This window comes from Callithrix jacchus, chromosome 1, assembly GCF_049354715.1.
Source record: "Callithrix jacchus isolate 240 chromosome 1, calJac240_pri, whole genome shotgun sequence".
Lineage (NCBI taxonomy): Eukaryota > Metazoa > Chordata > Mammalia > Primates > Cebidae > Callithrix > Callithrix jacchus.
The window spans coordinates 128,861,763-128,881,223 of record NC_133502.1 but is presented as its reverse complement, the minus strand read 5'-3'; the positions used below and the strand labels follow the sequence as shown (position 1 = coordinate 128,881,223).

Genomic DNA, 19,461 nt, shown 5'->3' with positions numbered 1-19,461 from the left:
CTTCATCTAATCCTAATTACATCCTAAAAACTCTACCTCCAAATACCATCAATATGTAAAGTTAGAAATTAAGTTTCCAACTAACTGAATTTGGGGCACACATTCAAACCATACCTACTTCCCTGGCTATTAACAGAACCTTTAGTGTTATGGTAAATAAAGTGATGACAGTTAACATCTTTGCCTTTTTTGCTGATCTTAGAGGGAAAATATCCAGTCTTTGATTATAAAATATGATGCTAACTGTGGGTTTTTAACAATTATTCTTTATCAGATTAAGACATTTCCCATCTATTTCTAGTTTATTGAGTGTTTCCGTCACAAAACAGTGTTGGCTTTTGGCAAGTGCCTTTTCTATAGCTATTGACATGATCACATAGATTGGGTTTTGGTTTCAGTTTTTTTTATTCTGTCGCCTTTATTAAATTAATTCACTTTTGGGTCTTAAGCCAACCTTGCATTCCCGGGATAAACCTACTGGGTCATGTATAAAATTATTTTTATATGTGCTGGATTCAGTTTGCAAGAGTTTTGTTTAGGCATTTTGCATCCATATTTATAAGATATTAGGTCAGTAATTTATTTTCCTTGTGATGTCCTTGTCTGATTCTGTCATCAGGATACTACTGGCCTTCTAACATGAGTGGAAAGTGTTCCCTCCTTTTCTATTTTTTGGAAAAGTGTAAATAAAATTGGTATTAAATATTCTATATATATTTAGAATTCAGTGTGAGGCCATCTAGGCTTGGGTTTTTATTATGGGTAGTGTTTTTATCACTAATTTAATCTTACCCCTTGTTATAGATCTACTCAGATTGTCTCTTCCTTCTTGAATCAGCTCTAGTAGTTTGTGTGTTTCTAAAAATTAGTCCATTTCATTTAGGATGTCTAATTTGTTGGCATATAATTGTTTGTAGTACTCTTTTACAATCCTTTTTATTCCTGTAAGATTAGTAGTGATGTCCTCATTTCATTTCTAATTCTAGCAATTTGAATCCTATCTCTCTTAACAGATTTAGCTAAAATTTTGTCAATTTTGTTGTTACTTTTTTAAAAAACAGATTTTGTTTTCATTTGCTCTTTTGTTTTTATATTCTTTATTTCATTAACTTTAATAAATGATTTAATTTCTTCCTCTTGCTTTCATTTATTTTGCTCCTTTTGCCACAGTATCTTAAAGTGGAAGGTTCAGTTATTGATATTCTTCTTTCTTAACATAGGTATTTGTAGCTATAAATTTCTCTTACAACACTGCTTTTGCTAAAACCTGCTACACAGGTTTTAGTATGTGTTTTCATCACAGAGTACTTTCTAATTTCTCTTTTGATTTATTCTGACCCATTTGTTCTTAAGAAGTATGTTGTTTAATTTATACATACTTTTGAATTTTTCAATTTTCCTTCTGTTACTGATTTGTAGTTTTTTCCATGTGACTGGAAAACATTTTACAGTACTTCCATTATTTTAATCTTTTAATTATTTCTATATTCCATACTTTAAATTTATTTAAGTTTGTTTGATGGTCTATGGTTAATTCTAGATAATAATCCACGTATACTTAAACATGTATATTCTGCTTTATTCCTTGGAGTGTTCTATAAATATTTCTTAGGTCTAATTGGTGTATAATTTTGTTCAAGTATTCAATTTTCTTGTTGATATTCAGATTAATTGTTCTATTCATTACTGAAAGTGAGGCACTGAAATCACCAACTATTTGGCAGTAGCCAAGATGGATGACTAGAAGCAGCTAAGGTATGTGGCCCTCACAGAGAGGAACAGAAGGGGCGAGTAAATACAGTAACTTCAATGGAAATATCCAGGTTCCTGTACTAGGACTAATTAAGGAAACAACTTGACCCACAGAGAATGAGGAAAAGCAAGTCAAGACAATGACCCACCGAGGAGCGACATGGAGTCAGGGGAATTTTCCCTGCCCAGGGATGCGTGAGTGGATGAGTGACCCTGGAAACCCATGCTTCTCCTACAGATCTTTGTAATTCATAAGAATTCATGGGAGACTGCCTCATGAATCCATTCTACCAGAGCCTTCAGTCTGATATGCAGAACTATATTAAGTCTGGCAGAGCAGCCATTCAAGCACACATGGAGCCTTGGGAGCCTTACATACCTGGGCTTCCTGGCAAAAGTGGCTGAAGCTCAATCAAAACAGGAGGTTAAACTCCCATCGGTACCCCTAGGAAAGGTGCTTAATCCAGAGGGCTGAGCAGTGACATGCTGCAGGCCCCACTTCTACAGCACTTTGCAGTATAAGACCCATTGGCTTGGAACTCAGACCTGTCACCAGTATTAGTTTTACGCCTCCCTGAGACAGAGCTCCCAGGGGAAAGGTGGGCTACTAATCGTTGTTGTTTCATAAATTCAGCCATTGTTGCCTTAGGGATCTAGGGAATCTGAAGCAACTAGGGACTAGAGCACTCCCTCAGCATAGCCCAGCAACTCTATGGAGAAGTTGGCAGACTGCTTGTTTACATGGATACCAAATCCTGTTTCTCTTCACTGGGCAAAACCTCCTAACCCTGGTTGTTTTCTAGCTGACGGTGGTTTCAAATCTCTCTGGGATGGAGTTTCCAGAAGGAGAGGTGGGCCATCATCTTTGTTTTTTTGTCAACTTAACCATTCTTGTCTTTGGGCTTTGGAGGAAGGTGATCAGGGGCTGGAGCGGATCCTCAGCAAAGCACAGCTGTTCTGTAAAAAAACATGGTCAGACTGCTTTTTAAAGCAGGGCCCCAATCCTGTCCCTCCTTAATGGGCAAGACCTCCTGATTGGGGTCTCCAGTAACCTCCTATAGGTGCATTTGGGCTGGCAACAGGTCTGTACCTCCCTGATGAAGGTACCCACAGTGAAGGACAGGCTGCCATCTTTGCTTTTTTGCAGTCTTCACCATTGATACTTTCAGGTAAATATTTCTGGAAAATATAAGGTGAATAGAGACTAGAGTGGACCCCGAGCATGCCACAGCAGCCCTATGGAAAAGTGGCCAGACTATTACGTGAGCACCTGTTCCTTCCCATGTCTCCTCACTTGGTGGGTCCTCCAGGCCCAGCCCTCCAGCCACCACCCCACTGGGGCTGTTGAGCCAGTGGCAGTTCTGTAAGTCCCTGGACAAAGTTCCCGGTGGGAGGGGTGGGTTGCCATAATGTCTTGCAGCCTTTGCAACATTGCTGTTTCCAGGCTTGGGGAGTCTGCAGGGACCAGAAGCTGGTCTGGGCCCTCAACACAGAGCAACCACCTCACAGAAAATTGGTCCAACTATTCATGCAAATCTGGTCCTCATTTCTCTCAATGGCAGAGTCGCCTGACCTGGAACTCTAGCACAACCACCCTGCCCTTGTGTGATCACCTCAATGAGAGGCAGCCTAGTATTTCTCTGAAAAGGAAATCCTAGAGCCAACACACAACCCTTCTACCACTACAGTTGCAGTGGTAGTCCTAACAGCCCTCAGACTTGGGAAGCAACAAAGGGCCTAGTCATTATACTGGCACCTCTGGCACACCAGAGCCACCAAATGAAGAGGAGTCCAGCTCCTTTTCCTGAGGAACCCCCAGCCTTACTCTTCACCAGACAGGGCCCCCCACTTACAAATGCAGAACAGTTGTCCCACCCACAGCTGAACATATCTCTTGTTGTAGCCCAGAGTTTCCCTGAGGAAGGCTCTCAGATGTATGATAGCCCCTCTGCCACTGCCACAGTAACACTTCTATCCCTGCTGCCCTTGGTCTGGGGAAGATACAAAGAACCTGAAGGCTACACCCAAGTTTACAGCATGCCATACCCACCATACAGAAAAGAAACCAATCTTTCCTCCCTGTGAGCCTTTGAACCCCTGCTCTCCAACAAGTGGAATCCCAGGCTCAGGCCAGCAGTGCAGCCACTCACCACACTGCCTCAACACTTCCAGTAATGATGGCTCTGTGTTTCATGGAGCCTCCAGGGAAACCAAAAGGCTCTCTGCCACTGCCTCTGCAGTGGAACAGCCCTTGATACCCTCAGACTAACAAAGGAACAAAGATCTTAAGTGCCCTATCCACACCTCCAACATGCCGGAGTTGACACAAGGAGAGAAGGCCAATCTATCTCCTGTGGGTCTCATCCATCCTCCTGCTCATTGCCAGACAGGATACCCCCAGCTTGGGCCCACATCATAGACCATCTATCCTGGGCTGATTGTACTGAGTGATTGCTGACCTGCATCTCTGGGGTGGAGCCCCCACCAGGAGACAAGCAAAAGACCCTTGGCCACAGCCACTACTGAAGTCTCTTCCTCTGCTGCCTTCAAGTTGGGGAGGGAACATAAATCTTGAGATCACCCCAGAGCTGTGTTATGAGGCTCAGGAGCAGCAAGCCACTATCTACAGCCAGTACTCAAGAGGGAAAGGAGCCCACACTTTCAGATCCTTGAGAGGAACCATGACTACAGCTTTGAGGAAATATAGGGGAGCCATAAAAATGAGCAAGATTCTACCAACTCACCAGTACACCAATGCACCACCTACTGGATCAGACCCCAGAACCTCAACACCAAAAACACCTCACTAATATATCCCCTTGTGAAACCAAAGACAAGAAGTCAACTACAAACAATGACCCCACACAAAGCATTGGCCCTGTGAAAACATCCAGAAAAGTCTATCAACAGCATTCAATCTATATTGTAGTTAAAGGAACACCCCCATGCAGAGATGAGACAGAACCAGTGCAAGAACTCCAGTAACTCAAATGGTCAGAGAGTCATGTCCTCCAAGTGATCACATCAATTCTCCAGCAAGGATTCCTAACCAGGCTGAGCTGGCTGAAATGACAGAAATAGAATTGAGAACATGGATAGGAAAAAAGATCATTAAGATTCAGGAAAATGGTAAAACACAATCCAAAGAAACTAAGATTAGAATAAAATGATACAGGAGCTGAAAGGAAAAATGCCAGTAAAAAAAAGAACTTACCAGATCTGACAGAGCTGAAAAACACACTACAAGAATTTCACAATGCAACTCCAGGTATTAACAGTGGAACAGAACAAACTGAGGAAAGTGTCATGAAATTGAAGACTGGCTCACTGAAATAAGACAGACAAAAATAAATAAAAATAATGAAAAGGAATGAAGAAAACTTCTGAGAAATGTGGGATTATATAAAGATGCCAAATCTACGAATCACTGGCATCCCTGAAAGAGATGAGGAGAAAGCAAACAACACGGAAAACATATTTCAAGATATCATCCATGAAAACTTCCCCAACCTTGCTAGATAGGACAATAGTCAAATTCAGGAAATACATAGTACCCCTTCAAGATTTTACACAAGAAGATCATCTTGAAGATGCATAATCCTCAGATTTTCCATGACTGAAATTAAAGAAAGAATGTTAAAGGAAGGTAACTACAAAGGGAGCCTCATCAGGTTAACAGCAGACCTCTCAGCTGAAACCCTAGAAGCCAGAAGAGATTCAACAGTCAAAGAAAAATCTTCAACTAAGAATTTGATATCCAATGAAACTAAGCTTCCTAAACAAAGGAGAAATAAGGTATGTTACAGATAAACAAATGTTGAGGAAGTTTGTTACCAACAGACCTGCCTTACAAGAGATCTTGAAACACGAAATATAGAAAAGACCATTACCAGCCCATACAAAAACACACTTCAGTACACAGACCAGTGACACTAAAGCAGTCACACAAGCTGGCATAGTAACCAGCTAACAACACAATGACAGGATTGAATCCACACATATCGATACGAATCTTGAATATAAACAGGCTAAATGCCCCACTTAAAATGCACAGAGTGGCAAGCTGGATAAAAAAAAAAACAAGACCCAGTGGTATGCTGTCTTTAAGAGATCCATCTTACATGTAATGACACACATAAGCTAAAAATAAAGGGATGGAAGAAAATCTACCAAGCAAATGGAAATCAGAAAAAAGCAGGGGTTACAATCCTAATTTCAGACAAAAGACACTTTAAACCAACAAAGACAGAAAAAGATAAAGAGGGGCATTATATAATGGTAAAAGGTTCAACTCAACAAGAAGCCTAAATATCCTAAATATATATGCACCCAACACAGGAGCATCCAGATTCATAAAGCAAGTTCTTAAGAGACCTACAAAGAGACTTAGGCTCCCACATAATACGAATGAGAGACTTCAACACTGTACTAACAGTATTAGAAAGATCAAGGCAGAAAATTAACATATTCGGGACCTAAACTCAACATTAAACTAAATGGATCTGATAGACCTCTACCGAACTCTCCACCCAAACCCAACAGAATATACATTATTCTCATTGCCACATGGCAAGTACTCTAAAATTGACCACATAATTAGACATAAAACAATCCTCAGCAACTGCAAAAGAACCAAAATCATGCAAAACATACTCTAGAACTATAGCACAATAAAAATAGAAGTCAGGATTTTTTAAATTGCTCAAAACCCATGCAATTAAATGGAAATTAAACAACCTGCTCCTGAATGCCTTTTGGGTAAATAATAAAATTAAGGGAGAAATCAAGAAGTTCTTTGAAACTAATGAGAATAAAGATACAACTTGCTAAAATTTCTGGAACACATAAAACAGCATGAGTTCGTGTCGTTTGTAGGGACATGGATGAATCTGGAAAACATCATCCTCAGCAAACTGACACAAGAACAGAAAATGAAACACCACATATTCTCACTCATAGGTGGGTGATGAAAAATGAGAACACATGGACACAGAAAGGGGAGTACTAAACACTGGGGTCTATTGGGGGGAAAAGGGGAGGGCCAGTGGGAGGGGGAGGTGGGGAGGGATAGCCTGGGGAGAAATGCCAAATGTGGGTGAAGGGGAGAAGAAAAGCAAAGCACACTGCCATGTGTGTACCTACGCAACTGTCTCGCATGCTCTGCTCATGTACCCCAAAACCTATAATCCAATAAAAAAAAAAAAAAAAGAGAAGAATTTATAGCATTAAACACCCACATTAAAAAATTAAAAAGATCTTAGCCAGGTGCAATGACTCATGCCTGTAATCCCAGCACTTTGGGAGGCCAAGGCAGGTGGACTGCTTGAGCCCAGGAGTTGGAGATGAGCCTGGGTAACATGGTGAATCCCCAACTCTACCAAAAATATAAAAATTAGCCAGTCTCATAACTTGAACTCTAAATAAATAAATAAATAGAATAAAAATTTTAAAAGTTAGAAAAATCTCAAATTAACAACCTAAAATTACAACTAGAGAAACTAGAAAAACAAAAGCCAACCAACCCCAGATGTAGGAGAAAACAGAAATTACCAAAATCAGAGCTAAACTGAACAAAATGGATACATGAAAAAACATACAAAACATAAGCAAATCCAGAAATTTGTTCTTTGAAAGAAAAACTAAGATTGATAATCTACTAGTTAAACCAATAAAGAAAAACAGAATATCCACATAAATACAATCAGAAATGACAAAGGGAACATTACCAATAATCCCACAGAAATAGAAAAAGAAAACCTCAAAGATTGTACAAATGCCCCTATGGCACAACTAGGAAATCTTGAAGAAATAGATAATTTCCTGGAAACATACACCCTTCCAAGACTGAACCAGGAATAAATTAAATTCCTGAACAAAACAATAAAGAGTTCTGAAATTGAATCAGTATTAAAAGGCCTTCCAACCATAAAAAAACACAGGACCAGATAGATTCACAGCCAAATTATACCTGATGGGTAAGTAAAAGCTGGTACCAGTTCTAATGAAACTATTCTAAAAGCTGAGGAAGAGGAACTCCTCCCCAACTCATTTTATGAGGCCAGTGTCATCCTAATACCAAAGCCTGGCAGAAACACAACAAAATAAGAAACCTTCAGGCAAATATCTTTGATGGACATTGACGCAAAAATCCTCAACAATATAGTAGCAAACTGAATCCAGCAGCACATCAAAAAGCTTAGCCACCATATTCAAGTTGGTTTTATTATTGGGATGAAAGGTTGGTTCAACATATGTAAATCAATAAATGTGATTCAGCACATTAACAGAAGTAAAGACAAAACCCACATGATTACATTAAGAGATGCAGAAAAAGGCTTTGGATAAAATTCAACATCCCTTCATGTTAAAACTCCCAATAAACTAGGTATTGAAGGAACATACCTCAAAATAATAAGAGCCATCTATGATGAACCCACAGCTAATATCATACTGGATGGGGAAAAGCTGGAAGCACTCCCCTTGAAAACTGGCACAAGACAAAGATGCCCTATCTTACCACTCCTATTCAACATAGTACTGGATGTCCTGGCTGCAGCAATCAAGCAAAAGCAGGAAATATAGGGCATCTAAATAGGAAGAGAGGAAGTAAAACTATCTGTTTGCACATGACATGACTATATAGAAAACCCCGAAGTCTCTGTCCAAAAGCTCCTTCACCAAATAAACAACTTGAGCAAAATTTCAGGATACAAAATCAACGTACAAAGATTACTAGCATTTTTATACACCAACAACAGTCAAGCAGAGAGCCAAATCAGGAATGCAATCCCATTCACAACTGCAACAAGAAGAATAAAATACCTAGAAATACAGGTAACCAGGAAAGTAAAAGATCTCCACAAGAATTACAAAACACTGCTCAAGGAAATCAGAGATGATACAAACAAATGGAAAAGCATTCCATGCTCATAAATAGCAAGTATTCAGTATCATTAAAATGACCACACTGCCCAAAGCAATTTATAGATCAAATGCTATTCCTATCAAACTACCAATGACATTCTTCACAGAACAACAACAACAACAACAACAACTAAAATTCACATGAAATCAAAAAAGAGCCCAAATGGCCAACGCAATCCTATGCAAAGAGCTGGAGGCATCATGTTACCCAACTTCAAACTATACTCCAAACTACAGTAACCAAAACAGCATAGTACTGGTATAAAAATGGACACATAGACCAATGGAACAGAATAGAGAGCCCAGAAATAAGGCTGCATATCTATGAACACCTGATCTTTGACAAAGATGACAAAAACAAGTAATGGGGAAAAGATTCCCTATACAATAAATGGTGTTGGGATAACTGGTAGTCATATGCATAGGATTGAAGCTGGACCCCTTCCTTATATCATACACAAAAATCAACTCAAGATCGATTACAGACTTAAATGTACAATTCAAAACTATAAAAACCCTGGAAGACAATCTAGGCAATGCCATCCTGGACATAGGAATGAGCAAATATTTCGTGACAAAGATAACCAAGAGCTATTGCAACAAAAGCAAAAATTAACAAGTGTGATCTAATTAAACTTAAGAGCTTCTGCACAGCAAAACAAACTATCAACAGAATAAACAGACAACTTATAGAATGGGAGAAAATATTTGCAAACTATGCATTTGATAAATGTCTACTAACCAGCGTCTGTAAGAAACTTAAACAAATTTACAATAAAAAAACAAGCAACCCCATTTAAAAGTGGGCAAAAGACATGAACAAATACTTTTCTAAAGAAGACATACATGTGGCCAACAATCATATTTTTAAAAAGCTTGATAGCACTGATCATTAGAGAAATGCAAATCAAAACCACAAGATACCAGCCCACAGCAGTTAGAATAGCTATTACTAAAACGTTAAAAAAAAAACAGATGCTGGCGAGGTATGGAGAAAAGGTAACGTTGATACACTGGTGGGAGTATAAATTAATTTAACCATTGTGGGGAGCAGTGTGGTGATTCCTCAAAGAGCTAAAATCCGAATTACCATTTGACCGAGCAATCTCATTACTAGGTATATACTCAGCGGAACATACATCAATCTACCATAAAGACACATGCAGTGCTATTCACAACAGCCAAGACATGGAATCAACCTAAATGCCCACTAATGATAGAATGGACAAAGAAAATGTGGTACATATGTACCATGGAATACAATGCAGCCATTAAAAAGAACGAGACTGTGTCTTTTGTGGGAACATAGATGGAGCTAGATGCCATTATCATTAGTAAAGTAACACAGAAACAGAAAACCAAACACCACATGTTCTCACTTATAAGTGGGAGCTAGATGATAAGAACTAACAGACACAAAGAAGATACAACAGACACTGGGGCTTACTTGAGGGTGGAGGGTGGGAGGGGGTGAGGAGCAGAGAAAATAACCATTGGGTACCAGGTTTACTACCTGGGTGATGATACTGTGTGACACGGGTTTACCTATTTAACAAACCTGTGTACCCAGAACCTAAAAGGTAAAAAAAAAAATTGTAACTATTATTGTTGACTTACATATTTCTCCTTTCATCTATCCTAGTTTTTGCTTCATGTACTGTAATGGCTTGCAATTATGTGTATATATGTTTATAACTTTTATATCTTCCTCATGGATTGACCCTTTGATCATTATACAGTGTCCCTCTTTGTATCCAGCAACATTTTAAGATTTTTAATTTTTCCTGACACTATTATCATCACTCTCTTTCTTGTGGTTACTGGTTGCATGGTATCTTTCCTTTTTTTTTTTTCCTTTTTTAAAAAAGATACAGGGTCTCATTCTGTCACCCAGGCGGAAATGCATTAGTGTGATCCTAGCCCATTGAAACTTCAAACTCATGAACTCAAGCAATTCTCCTATCTCACTTTACCAAGTAGCTAGGACTACAGGCGTGTGCCACCACATCTGGCTAATTTTAAAAATCTTTTTGTAGAGATGGGGGTCCCACTAGGTTAATCAGATTGGTCTCAAACTCTTGGTTTCAAATGATCCTCCCACCTCAGCCTACCAAAGTGCTGAGATTACAGGTGTGAGCCATTGCACTTGATTCCTTTAACTCTTTTTGTATTTAGAATCTAAATAAAGTATGTCTCCTGTATACCACATATAGTTGGATCTTTTTTTTTTCAATCCAGTCTGACACACAATGCCTTTTGATTGTTTAATCTGGTCATATTTAATGTTATTACTTATATTTAATTTTTCTTTTGTTTTCCATGTATCTTGTTTTTGTTCTTTTTTTCCTCCTTTACTGCTTTGTTTTTTAGTAATCAATATTACCTAGGTAGCATTTCAATTTCTTTAAATATATATATATGTGTGTGTGTAAGTTTCCTTAATGATTGCTCTAGGGCTTACTACATACATTGTAACTTATCAGAATCAGCTTCAGATTTATATTAATTCTTGTGAGATTTAGAAACACTACTCTTGTGTAGCTCTATTTCTTTTCTCGTTTTGTGTTGCTATACATATTAAAATTTAAATGTTACAAACCCAAAATACACTGCTATAATTATTACTTTATATAATTTAATATCATTAAGGTTGCTGAGAGAACAAGTGTGTATTTATAGATTTTATCATATTAAATTAATTTACTATTTCTGTTTCTCTTCAATTGTTCTTGTCAATATGTGTTAGCCTGGAGTAATTTTCTTAGCTCAATACAACCTTGCTCCCATCTACCTCCTTTGTGCTGTTATCAGCAAAATGTATTTCATTCATATATGTTAAAAGCCCAGCAATACAATATATATATCTTCTTTTATATAGGTGCCTTCTAACTTGGCTAAGGAGAAAAAATATTCATTTATACTGTCTTTTAACATAACTACCATTACCAGTACACTTTGTTTTTTTGTGTGTGTGGAATTGAATTGCCATCTGGGTCACTTACTTTCAACCTAAAGAACTTCTTTTAGCATTTCTTGTAAGGAGGGTCTGTCTGTTAGCAACAAATTATCTGTTTATGTTTATCTGGGAATACTTCCAATTTTCTTTTGCTTTTGAAACATACTTTGCACTAAATATTGGATTGGTTAAGTTTCTTTCTTTTAGCATTTTGAATAGATTCACTCTGCTTCTTGGGCTACACTGCTTCTGCTGAGAAGTCAGCTTTTAACAGTGGTTTTGGCAGGGTTCTTTTTGGCTATCTTTTCCCCTATACATATCTAGTTGTTAAGCTCCTCTAATTGCTAGATGATTGCTTTGTCACTTCCAACAATAAAACTACCTCATTGAGAGTACACACTGTGTTGCAATGGAGTCAGTTCAATTTGGAAAAGATAAAGAGCTCTCTGATTTGTGGCCTTCATCTCCTTCCAGGTGAGATCTCTGCTGTGGTTTTGAAACTGGGAGCAGGAACAATGACAGCTTCACTCTAAGTGACACTCCCAGTCTTGTCTTGGAACTGAGTGCCCAGTGGGGTGTGGGGGAAGGGAAGAGTAAGTTCAGAATTTTTGTCGTCGTTGTTTTTGGCTGGCTTATCCTAGCATGGAATTAATGCCTTACAAGCTGAAACCAAAGGTGACTGGGGCCCAGTGCTTTCAGTGGCAGCACATCCAGAGTAGATCTCTCTCTCCACATAAATGGTACCTGGGCATAAGAAAAGAGCCGTGATTTCACTTGCACTTGCCTGCAATGTAGCCTCAGCAACAGGTGGAGGCGGGATGAGAAATACATCCTGTCCCTTCTGGATTGATAGCCCCTCAACTGGAGCTGAGTGAAATGGCGCTTGTGTTCTTGGCTGCACCAGTCTGAAAGATTCCATCTTGCTGAGTTGGGAGTGAGAAAGGAGGATGCAGATAGTTCAAAATCCTGCAGATTCTCACTGTTCTTACCAAATTTTAGTAAATGCTCTTGAAAGTTTCTTAACTTGCTGTGTGTCCACCGACCATTTTCAGAGACTTTGAATGGTTGTTTTAAAATAATTTTCACTAGTCTTGCTGGGAACTGAATCCAGCGTTCCTTACATTATCACGCTGAAATTCAGAAACACGTATGTTTCATTTCCTCTTTTTGGGACATGTAATAAGATTTATGTCAGAACTTCTGCTACACTTTTTATGTGTTCAGCTCCTTATACTTACCATCTTTTTCTCTGTCCATCCCAGGCTACTTCTTGAGTTTGTTATCCAGCTCTCCAATTTTTTCAACCTTAATGTTCAGATTAACCTTCTTTCTCATTTTATTGATATTTTACATTTTCAGTGCTATTTAGTTTTTTAAAATTTGTCTAGTATTTAAGATAGAGTCTTATGTTTTCCCTTCCTATGGCTTTGTTCCTAATTATGACCTGCATATTTGATGTCTCTGATATGTCTATATGACATACATATGATCTGTTCTTAAATACTAATGAATTTTGATTCTTTGTTTACTAAGCTTTTCATTGAATGTGTTAAATTTCATGAGTTGTGTATATTTAGATGTTTTAAATCTTAAAACATGAAGGCTGTCTTGCATTTTCTGTTTTTAAATGGAGGTAACTTTGACATAGAATACTATTTTTTTGCAACTCATATTAAAATGGACAGAGGCATTGAAAGTTAATGGCTGCTAACATCAAAGAGAGGAGACATTATTTGCCTACTGATGGAAAACACATTACATCCTCTACAGCAGCCTTGAAGAAGAAAAAAAAAATGACTAGGTTTAATGCATAAACTTAGAGGAAATACAGAAGGAGATTTTAAATTATACTTGCACTTTGGGATGCTGTTAAAAGAATCTGGACTTTAGGAAGCTCTCCAGGACAAAAAAGCCGGGTTTCTTCAATAAGTGAACTAGAGTAGCGGGGAGGAGAGTTAGAGAGTGTGAGAAAAGAGATGGCCTAGAATAAAAAAAAACACAAAATATGCATTAACCAACTGCATTGTATGGACTCTACTTGGATCCTAATTTAAATAAACAACATCTAAAAAATAGCATTTATATTTTAAATTTTGAATATTCACTAAATATTTTGACATTAAGAAACTTTTATTCATATTTTTATGTGTGCTAGTGTTATTGTGGTTATCTTAAAAATATTTATCCTTTAGAAGTATCATGGAAATATTCATAGATGAAATTATACATGAGAAATGCTTCAAAGTAACATCGGAGGTGAATACTTGGTGGGATTATAGAATAAACAGATTGTCTATGAGGTAATTCTTGAAGCCCAGTGGCAGACAGGGGCTCATTATATTGCTCTTTGTATTTTTGTATATATTTGAAGTTGATTTTCCTATTATTTACTGCCTTAGCCTTGTAATCTTGATTCTTAAAGGGTGGGAATTTGTAAACTAAAGTGAAGGTCAAAGAGAGCAGCTAATGAACACATCATCACATTCCGATGTGTCAAGTTTTTAAGACTGAATCATCTATAAAACTGAGGGTATAGTTGACAACACTATTTCCTGTAAATCTTCCCTAAATGAAATAATCAAATGTTATTTTTTATTCTGAAAAAAAAAGTGCTCTGCAGCAAAATGCTTATTAAACCAAGAACATGTCTCTTTTTCAGTCATATGCTGAATTCTGAAACATTTTCATGTTGATATTTGTACTTTTTCAAAAACAACTTCCTTAGGATCCAGTTAGTATGACTGGTGTTAAACTTCCACGGCTGTTCCTTTTAAATTAATGATTAAGGTAAAAATGAACATTTTTTAGTGGCTGATGTCTTAGTCCATTTGGGTAGCAATAACAAAATATCTTAGACTGAGTGAGTTATAAAATAAATACTAGAAAGTTGTTTCTCACAGTTCTGGATGGTGGAAGTCCAAGGTCAAGGCACCAGAAGATTCAGTATCTAAAGAGGGCCCACTCTACTTCATAGACGGCACCTTCTAGGCGAGTTCTCACATGGCAGAGGGGTTACAAAGGCCTTATTTATAGAGAAACTAATCTCATTCATGAAGGAAAATCTATCATGACCTAATCACCTCCAAAGGCTCCACTTCTTGATATTACTGCACTGGAGATTAGATTTCAATATATGGATTTACGAGGACACAGAAATTCAGACCATAGCAGCTGCTCATTAAGTGCAAATCATGTGCCAGGTCCTCAAAAGTGGCATCTAAATTAGTCCACAATTTATAGAAGCCTACAGTCTCAAGAAGACAAACTATACAATAAGATAAGAAACAAAGTAAATAACTGTCAAGACAACAGAATTCCAAAAACCAGAAAAGAACATAACAAAATAACAACAGACCAACATCCCTGATGTACATAGATGCAAAAATCCAAACCAAATCCAACAGCATATCAAAGATAATACACCATGATCAAGTGGGTTTCATAGCAGTCTTCCAAATGGAGGGGCAACAGTTACAAAAGACCAGAGGCGAGGAGGAGCCTGGCCTGCTTGGAGCTGGAGTTAAAGAGTTGTGCTAATACATCACTAGCCAAGTGTGACTGTTGAACACTTAAAATGTAGCTACTGCAATTGAGCAAATGAAATTAACTTTATTTAGTTTCAATGAAGTTAAATTTAAAAGTTGATAGCCACTTGAATATAACTGGAACAACTCAGGTATGTGAGTCTACTTTTTTAAAGTAAATTTTATTCAGTTTAAACACAGAACATTTCTCATAAAAACTTAGCCTCACAGTGAGGTGCGGTGGGTGATGCCTGTAATCCTAGCACTTTGGAAGGCTGAGACTGGTGGATCACTTGAGGTCAGAAGTTTGGGACCAGCCTGGCCAACATGGTGAAACCCCATCCTACTAAAAATACAAAAATCAGCTGGGTATGGTGGCAGCCACCCTGTAATCCCAGCTACTCAGGAGGCTGAGGCAGGAGAATCGCTTGAACCTGGGGAGTGGTGGTTGCAGTGAGCTGAGATCATGCCACTGTACTCCAGTCTGGGAGACAGAGTGAGATTCCAACTCAAAAAAAAAGAAAAAAAGAAAAAATTAAAATATCCAATTAAATATCCAATGTTAGTATAAAATATCCAATTCCAAAGGTTTAGTATTTAAAGTAGAATATAAAATTTCATAATTTTTAAATATTACATATCTCCATATTTTGGATATATTACATTAAGTAAAATATATTACAATTAAGTTCAACAGTTTTTTACTTTGTAAATGTGGCTGCTGGAAAATTTAAAATTACACATTGGCTCACATATTTCTATCAGACAGCGCTGATCTAGAGTGCCATGAGGTGTGGGAAGTGAGAAAAAGGCTGGAGTAAGCCAGAACATGCAGGGCTTTGCAAGCCATGTGTATTGGAAAGTTGTAGATTCAAGACAGTATTGGCTGGAAACCTACTAAATGCCAAGCACTAGTCTGGTCATTTGGGATCTCAGTGAATGACAAGTTTCCTGCTCTCACAGAGGTTCTACATTTTGGAGGAATTGTGTTGGGGGGGGTCACAAAACAATAAACAAATATATACAAATACTACAGCATGTAGGGAGAAGAGCTATGGAAGGGAAAAAAAAGTTGTGCTGGTAAGAGTCTTTAGGGTACTTTGGGCATGGAGTGAGGGGAATTACCATCTGTTAAAACAGGATGTTTGTGGTTGACCCACTAAGGTGATTTTGAAGCAAAGATTTGAAGGAGATGCTGTCATGAGGCAAGCATCTGGGGCGAGAGTTCTCTAAGTAGAAGAACACAGCCAAATACTCTAATGTTAAAGGCAGGAGGGGCCTGGTATGTTCTGGGGAAAGGGCTGGAGCAGAGTGAGCAAGAGAACAGTAGTAAGAGGATGTCAGAGAGAAAGGAGGGCAAGTGCAAATCACATGGGGATTCATAGGCTATCATAAAGATGTGGGATTTTAATATGAGTGAAGTAGCATTTTAAGCAACTCATTCTGCTTCCTGGGTTGCTTACTTTAGGGAGCAAAAGTAGAAGCAGGACCTGTTAGGAGGTTATTGCAGTATCCAGATGAGATGAGAGTGGCTCAGACTAGGTTGGAAGCAGTAGCTGTAGTGAGGAATAGTCAGTTTCTTGACATATTTGGATGGTAAACATATTTTTCTTGGTTTGAACATGGGTTTTGAAGAGAAGGGTCAAGCAGGACTTCAAGTTTTTAGTCTCAGGAACTAGAGGGATGGAACTGCCAAAGACTGAGATGGAAAAGCAGATGTAGGGGAAATTGAGGAGTGACTGCCAAGGAACAAATGAAGATGGTGAAGTCTGAGGATTGAGCCCTGGAGCAGGCAACATTAAAAGATCAGGGAGAAGATAAGAAACCAGCAAAGGAGACTAAGAAGCAGCAACCACTGATGAAGGAAGAAAATCAACAAGAGTGTGGTGTCCTTGGAAGCCAAGTAAAGAAAGTTTCTCAAAGAGGAAGGGGTCAAATGTATCAAAAGCAGCTGCTAGAAAACGAAATGGGAAGTCTGAAAACTGACAGATTTAGTAAATTGGTGATCTTGAAAATAATTTTGGTGGTGCTGAAGGTGGGGCATTGGCAAAATCTGAAATGAAGAGGACTAAGGAATGATTGGAGAAGAGAAATTAGAGGTGTGAAAATCAGTAACTCTTCAAGGAATTTTATGCCAATGAAAAGCTTAAAAATGAGACAGCATGTAGAACTGGGTCAAGAATTTTAGTAGGAGAAATAAAGCATATTTGTGTTCTGAAATAAGTGATTCAACAATGAGAAGAAAAATGAAAGGGGTAGTTATTAGAGTGATGTCCTTACTAGGTGAGAGGTATGGGGTCTGGTGCATAAGATAATGATGAGGGAGAAACACCTGTGACGGTCATTCTCAAAGTAGACCAGCATCATCTGGAACTTGTTAGAAATGCATATTATGAGGCCCCACCCCAGATGTCCTGAATCAGAAACTTTGGGGGTGGTGCCATGCAATCTGTTTTAATAAGTCCTCCAGGTGATGATGATGATGCATGCTCACATTTGAGAAGCACTGTCACAGATAGTAACAGGAGGGAAAACAGCTTGGGAGAGAGCAACAGAGGGAGGTCTTAAAAGTGTTCTGTTGATGCTTCAGTTCTGTCCATGAAGAGGGAATTAAAGTCACCTGCTGAAAGTGAAAATGGGGAGATGTTTGAGAGAGCTGATGAAGGGTTTTAAGTAGGAAAGAAATGTAATCAGATTTTTATTTATACAAATATTTGTTGAGTTTGTACTAAATACAAGGAAAAGAGGCTCCTAAACAGATGAGTTAAAAAAAAAAAAACCCACAACTTCCTGTCTTTACAAAAGCTTACAGAATAGTGAGTGTCTGTAAGAGAATGACAGCCCTAAAGTTCTCATTCTAAGTTTTTCTTTTAAATAGTTAGATATACTCAATCAATTTAACTATTACATATGTGGCACGGTTTTCCCAGTCCCCTCAACCTTCTCTTGGTGCTTTTTAGATAGTCATCCTCCTGAAGGCATTGTGCCCAGAACTGGATATAGTGCCCCAAGCATAACCTATCAAAAGTTAATGCCAAGAATCAGATATTTTATATCATGTTACATGAACCACTATGAAGGTAGGTCTTCTCTAGTATCCACTCCTTAAACTACATAAATTAAAGAAACAGTTGCCTATGGTGAAAAGTTCAACTACAGACAGGTATGAAGTAGGCAGTTTAAGTCTCTTGATGCATCCCTCAGAAGCTATCAATAAGTTTCTTTCCAGAAACTCTCTGGAAACATAAACATCTTATCTATACATCAACACAAACTTATACTCATTTTACTGTACATATTTTTGATTTCCACTTTTACCATGAACATTGTTCCATACTGGTGCATAAAAGATATTATTTTTGACAACTGCACATTACTTATTTGAATTGATGTACCTTGGTTTATTTAGAACATCCTACGAGACGAAGAATTTTAGCCATTTCCAAGTAACAAACAGTTCCAAGATGCACTTATATCTGCAAAATATTTTCAGGTATCAAATGTAACCTACTGTTCCAGCCTTTTTCAATCTTTTTCAGTTAACATTCTTTATATAAACAATTCAGGCTGTCATTGTCTTAAAAAAAATAAGATGTTTATTTTTATATTAAAAATGAATATATTTATAAATGTGTCAAAATTAAACAAGCCCTGAGACCTGACAAGACTTACAAGGAAAATCATAGACCAATCTTTCTCATGAGCATAGATGTATAAATCAAACAAAATGTTTGCAAACCAAATCCAGCATCATATAAAAAGGATAACATATCATTACTAAGTAGGGTTTATACCAGAAATGCAAGATCAGTAAAGAATCTACATTAACAAAATAAGAGAGAAAAATCAAGATTCTCTCAATAGATCCAGGAAAAAGTATTTGGTGAAATTCAACATCATTCATGACATTCTTGGCAAAATAGGAATAAAAGGGATCTTCAATCTGATAAAAACATGAAATGGAAAAAACCTATAGATAACATATTTTAATAGTGAAAAACTAGATGCTGTCTCCTGGTGTTGAGAATAAGACAAAAAGAAAGGCTCATCATGCCACTTCTATTCAACATTAGCCAAAACAACAAGGCAAGAAGAAACAAAATGTAAAGACTGGAAAGAAGAGGTAAACTGTAAACTGTTCTTATTCATATATGACATGATTGTGTACACAGGTATCCCTAAGGCACTTGCAATAAAATATAAGTAAGAACAACTACTGAACTAAGTGAATTTAATAAGATTACAGAATACAAAGTCAATATACAAAAATAAAATGTATTTCTGTATACCAGCAATATACTTAAA

At 37.7% G+C, this 19,461-nt stretch overlaps 1 protein-coding gene across 2 annotated transcripts in view; it reads right to left on the bottom strand.

The window, feature by feature from the left end:
* Nucleotides 1–1,327: 1,327 nt before the first annotated feature.
* Nucleotides 1,328–19,461, bottom strand: part of MTAP (methylthioadenosine phosphorylase) — an 81,633-nt gene continuing 63,499 nt past the window's right edge. For both annotated transcript variants that reach the window (XM_054256725.2, XM_035306696.3), the window contains exon 8: nt 1,328–13,613. In XM_054256725.2, coding sequence (XP_054112700.1) covers nt 13,473–13,613 — 141 coding nt within the window. In that variant the 3' untranslated portion in view covers nt 1,328–13,472. The remainder of the gene's footprint in view (nt 13,614–19,461) is intronic.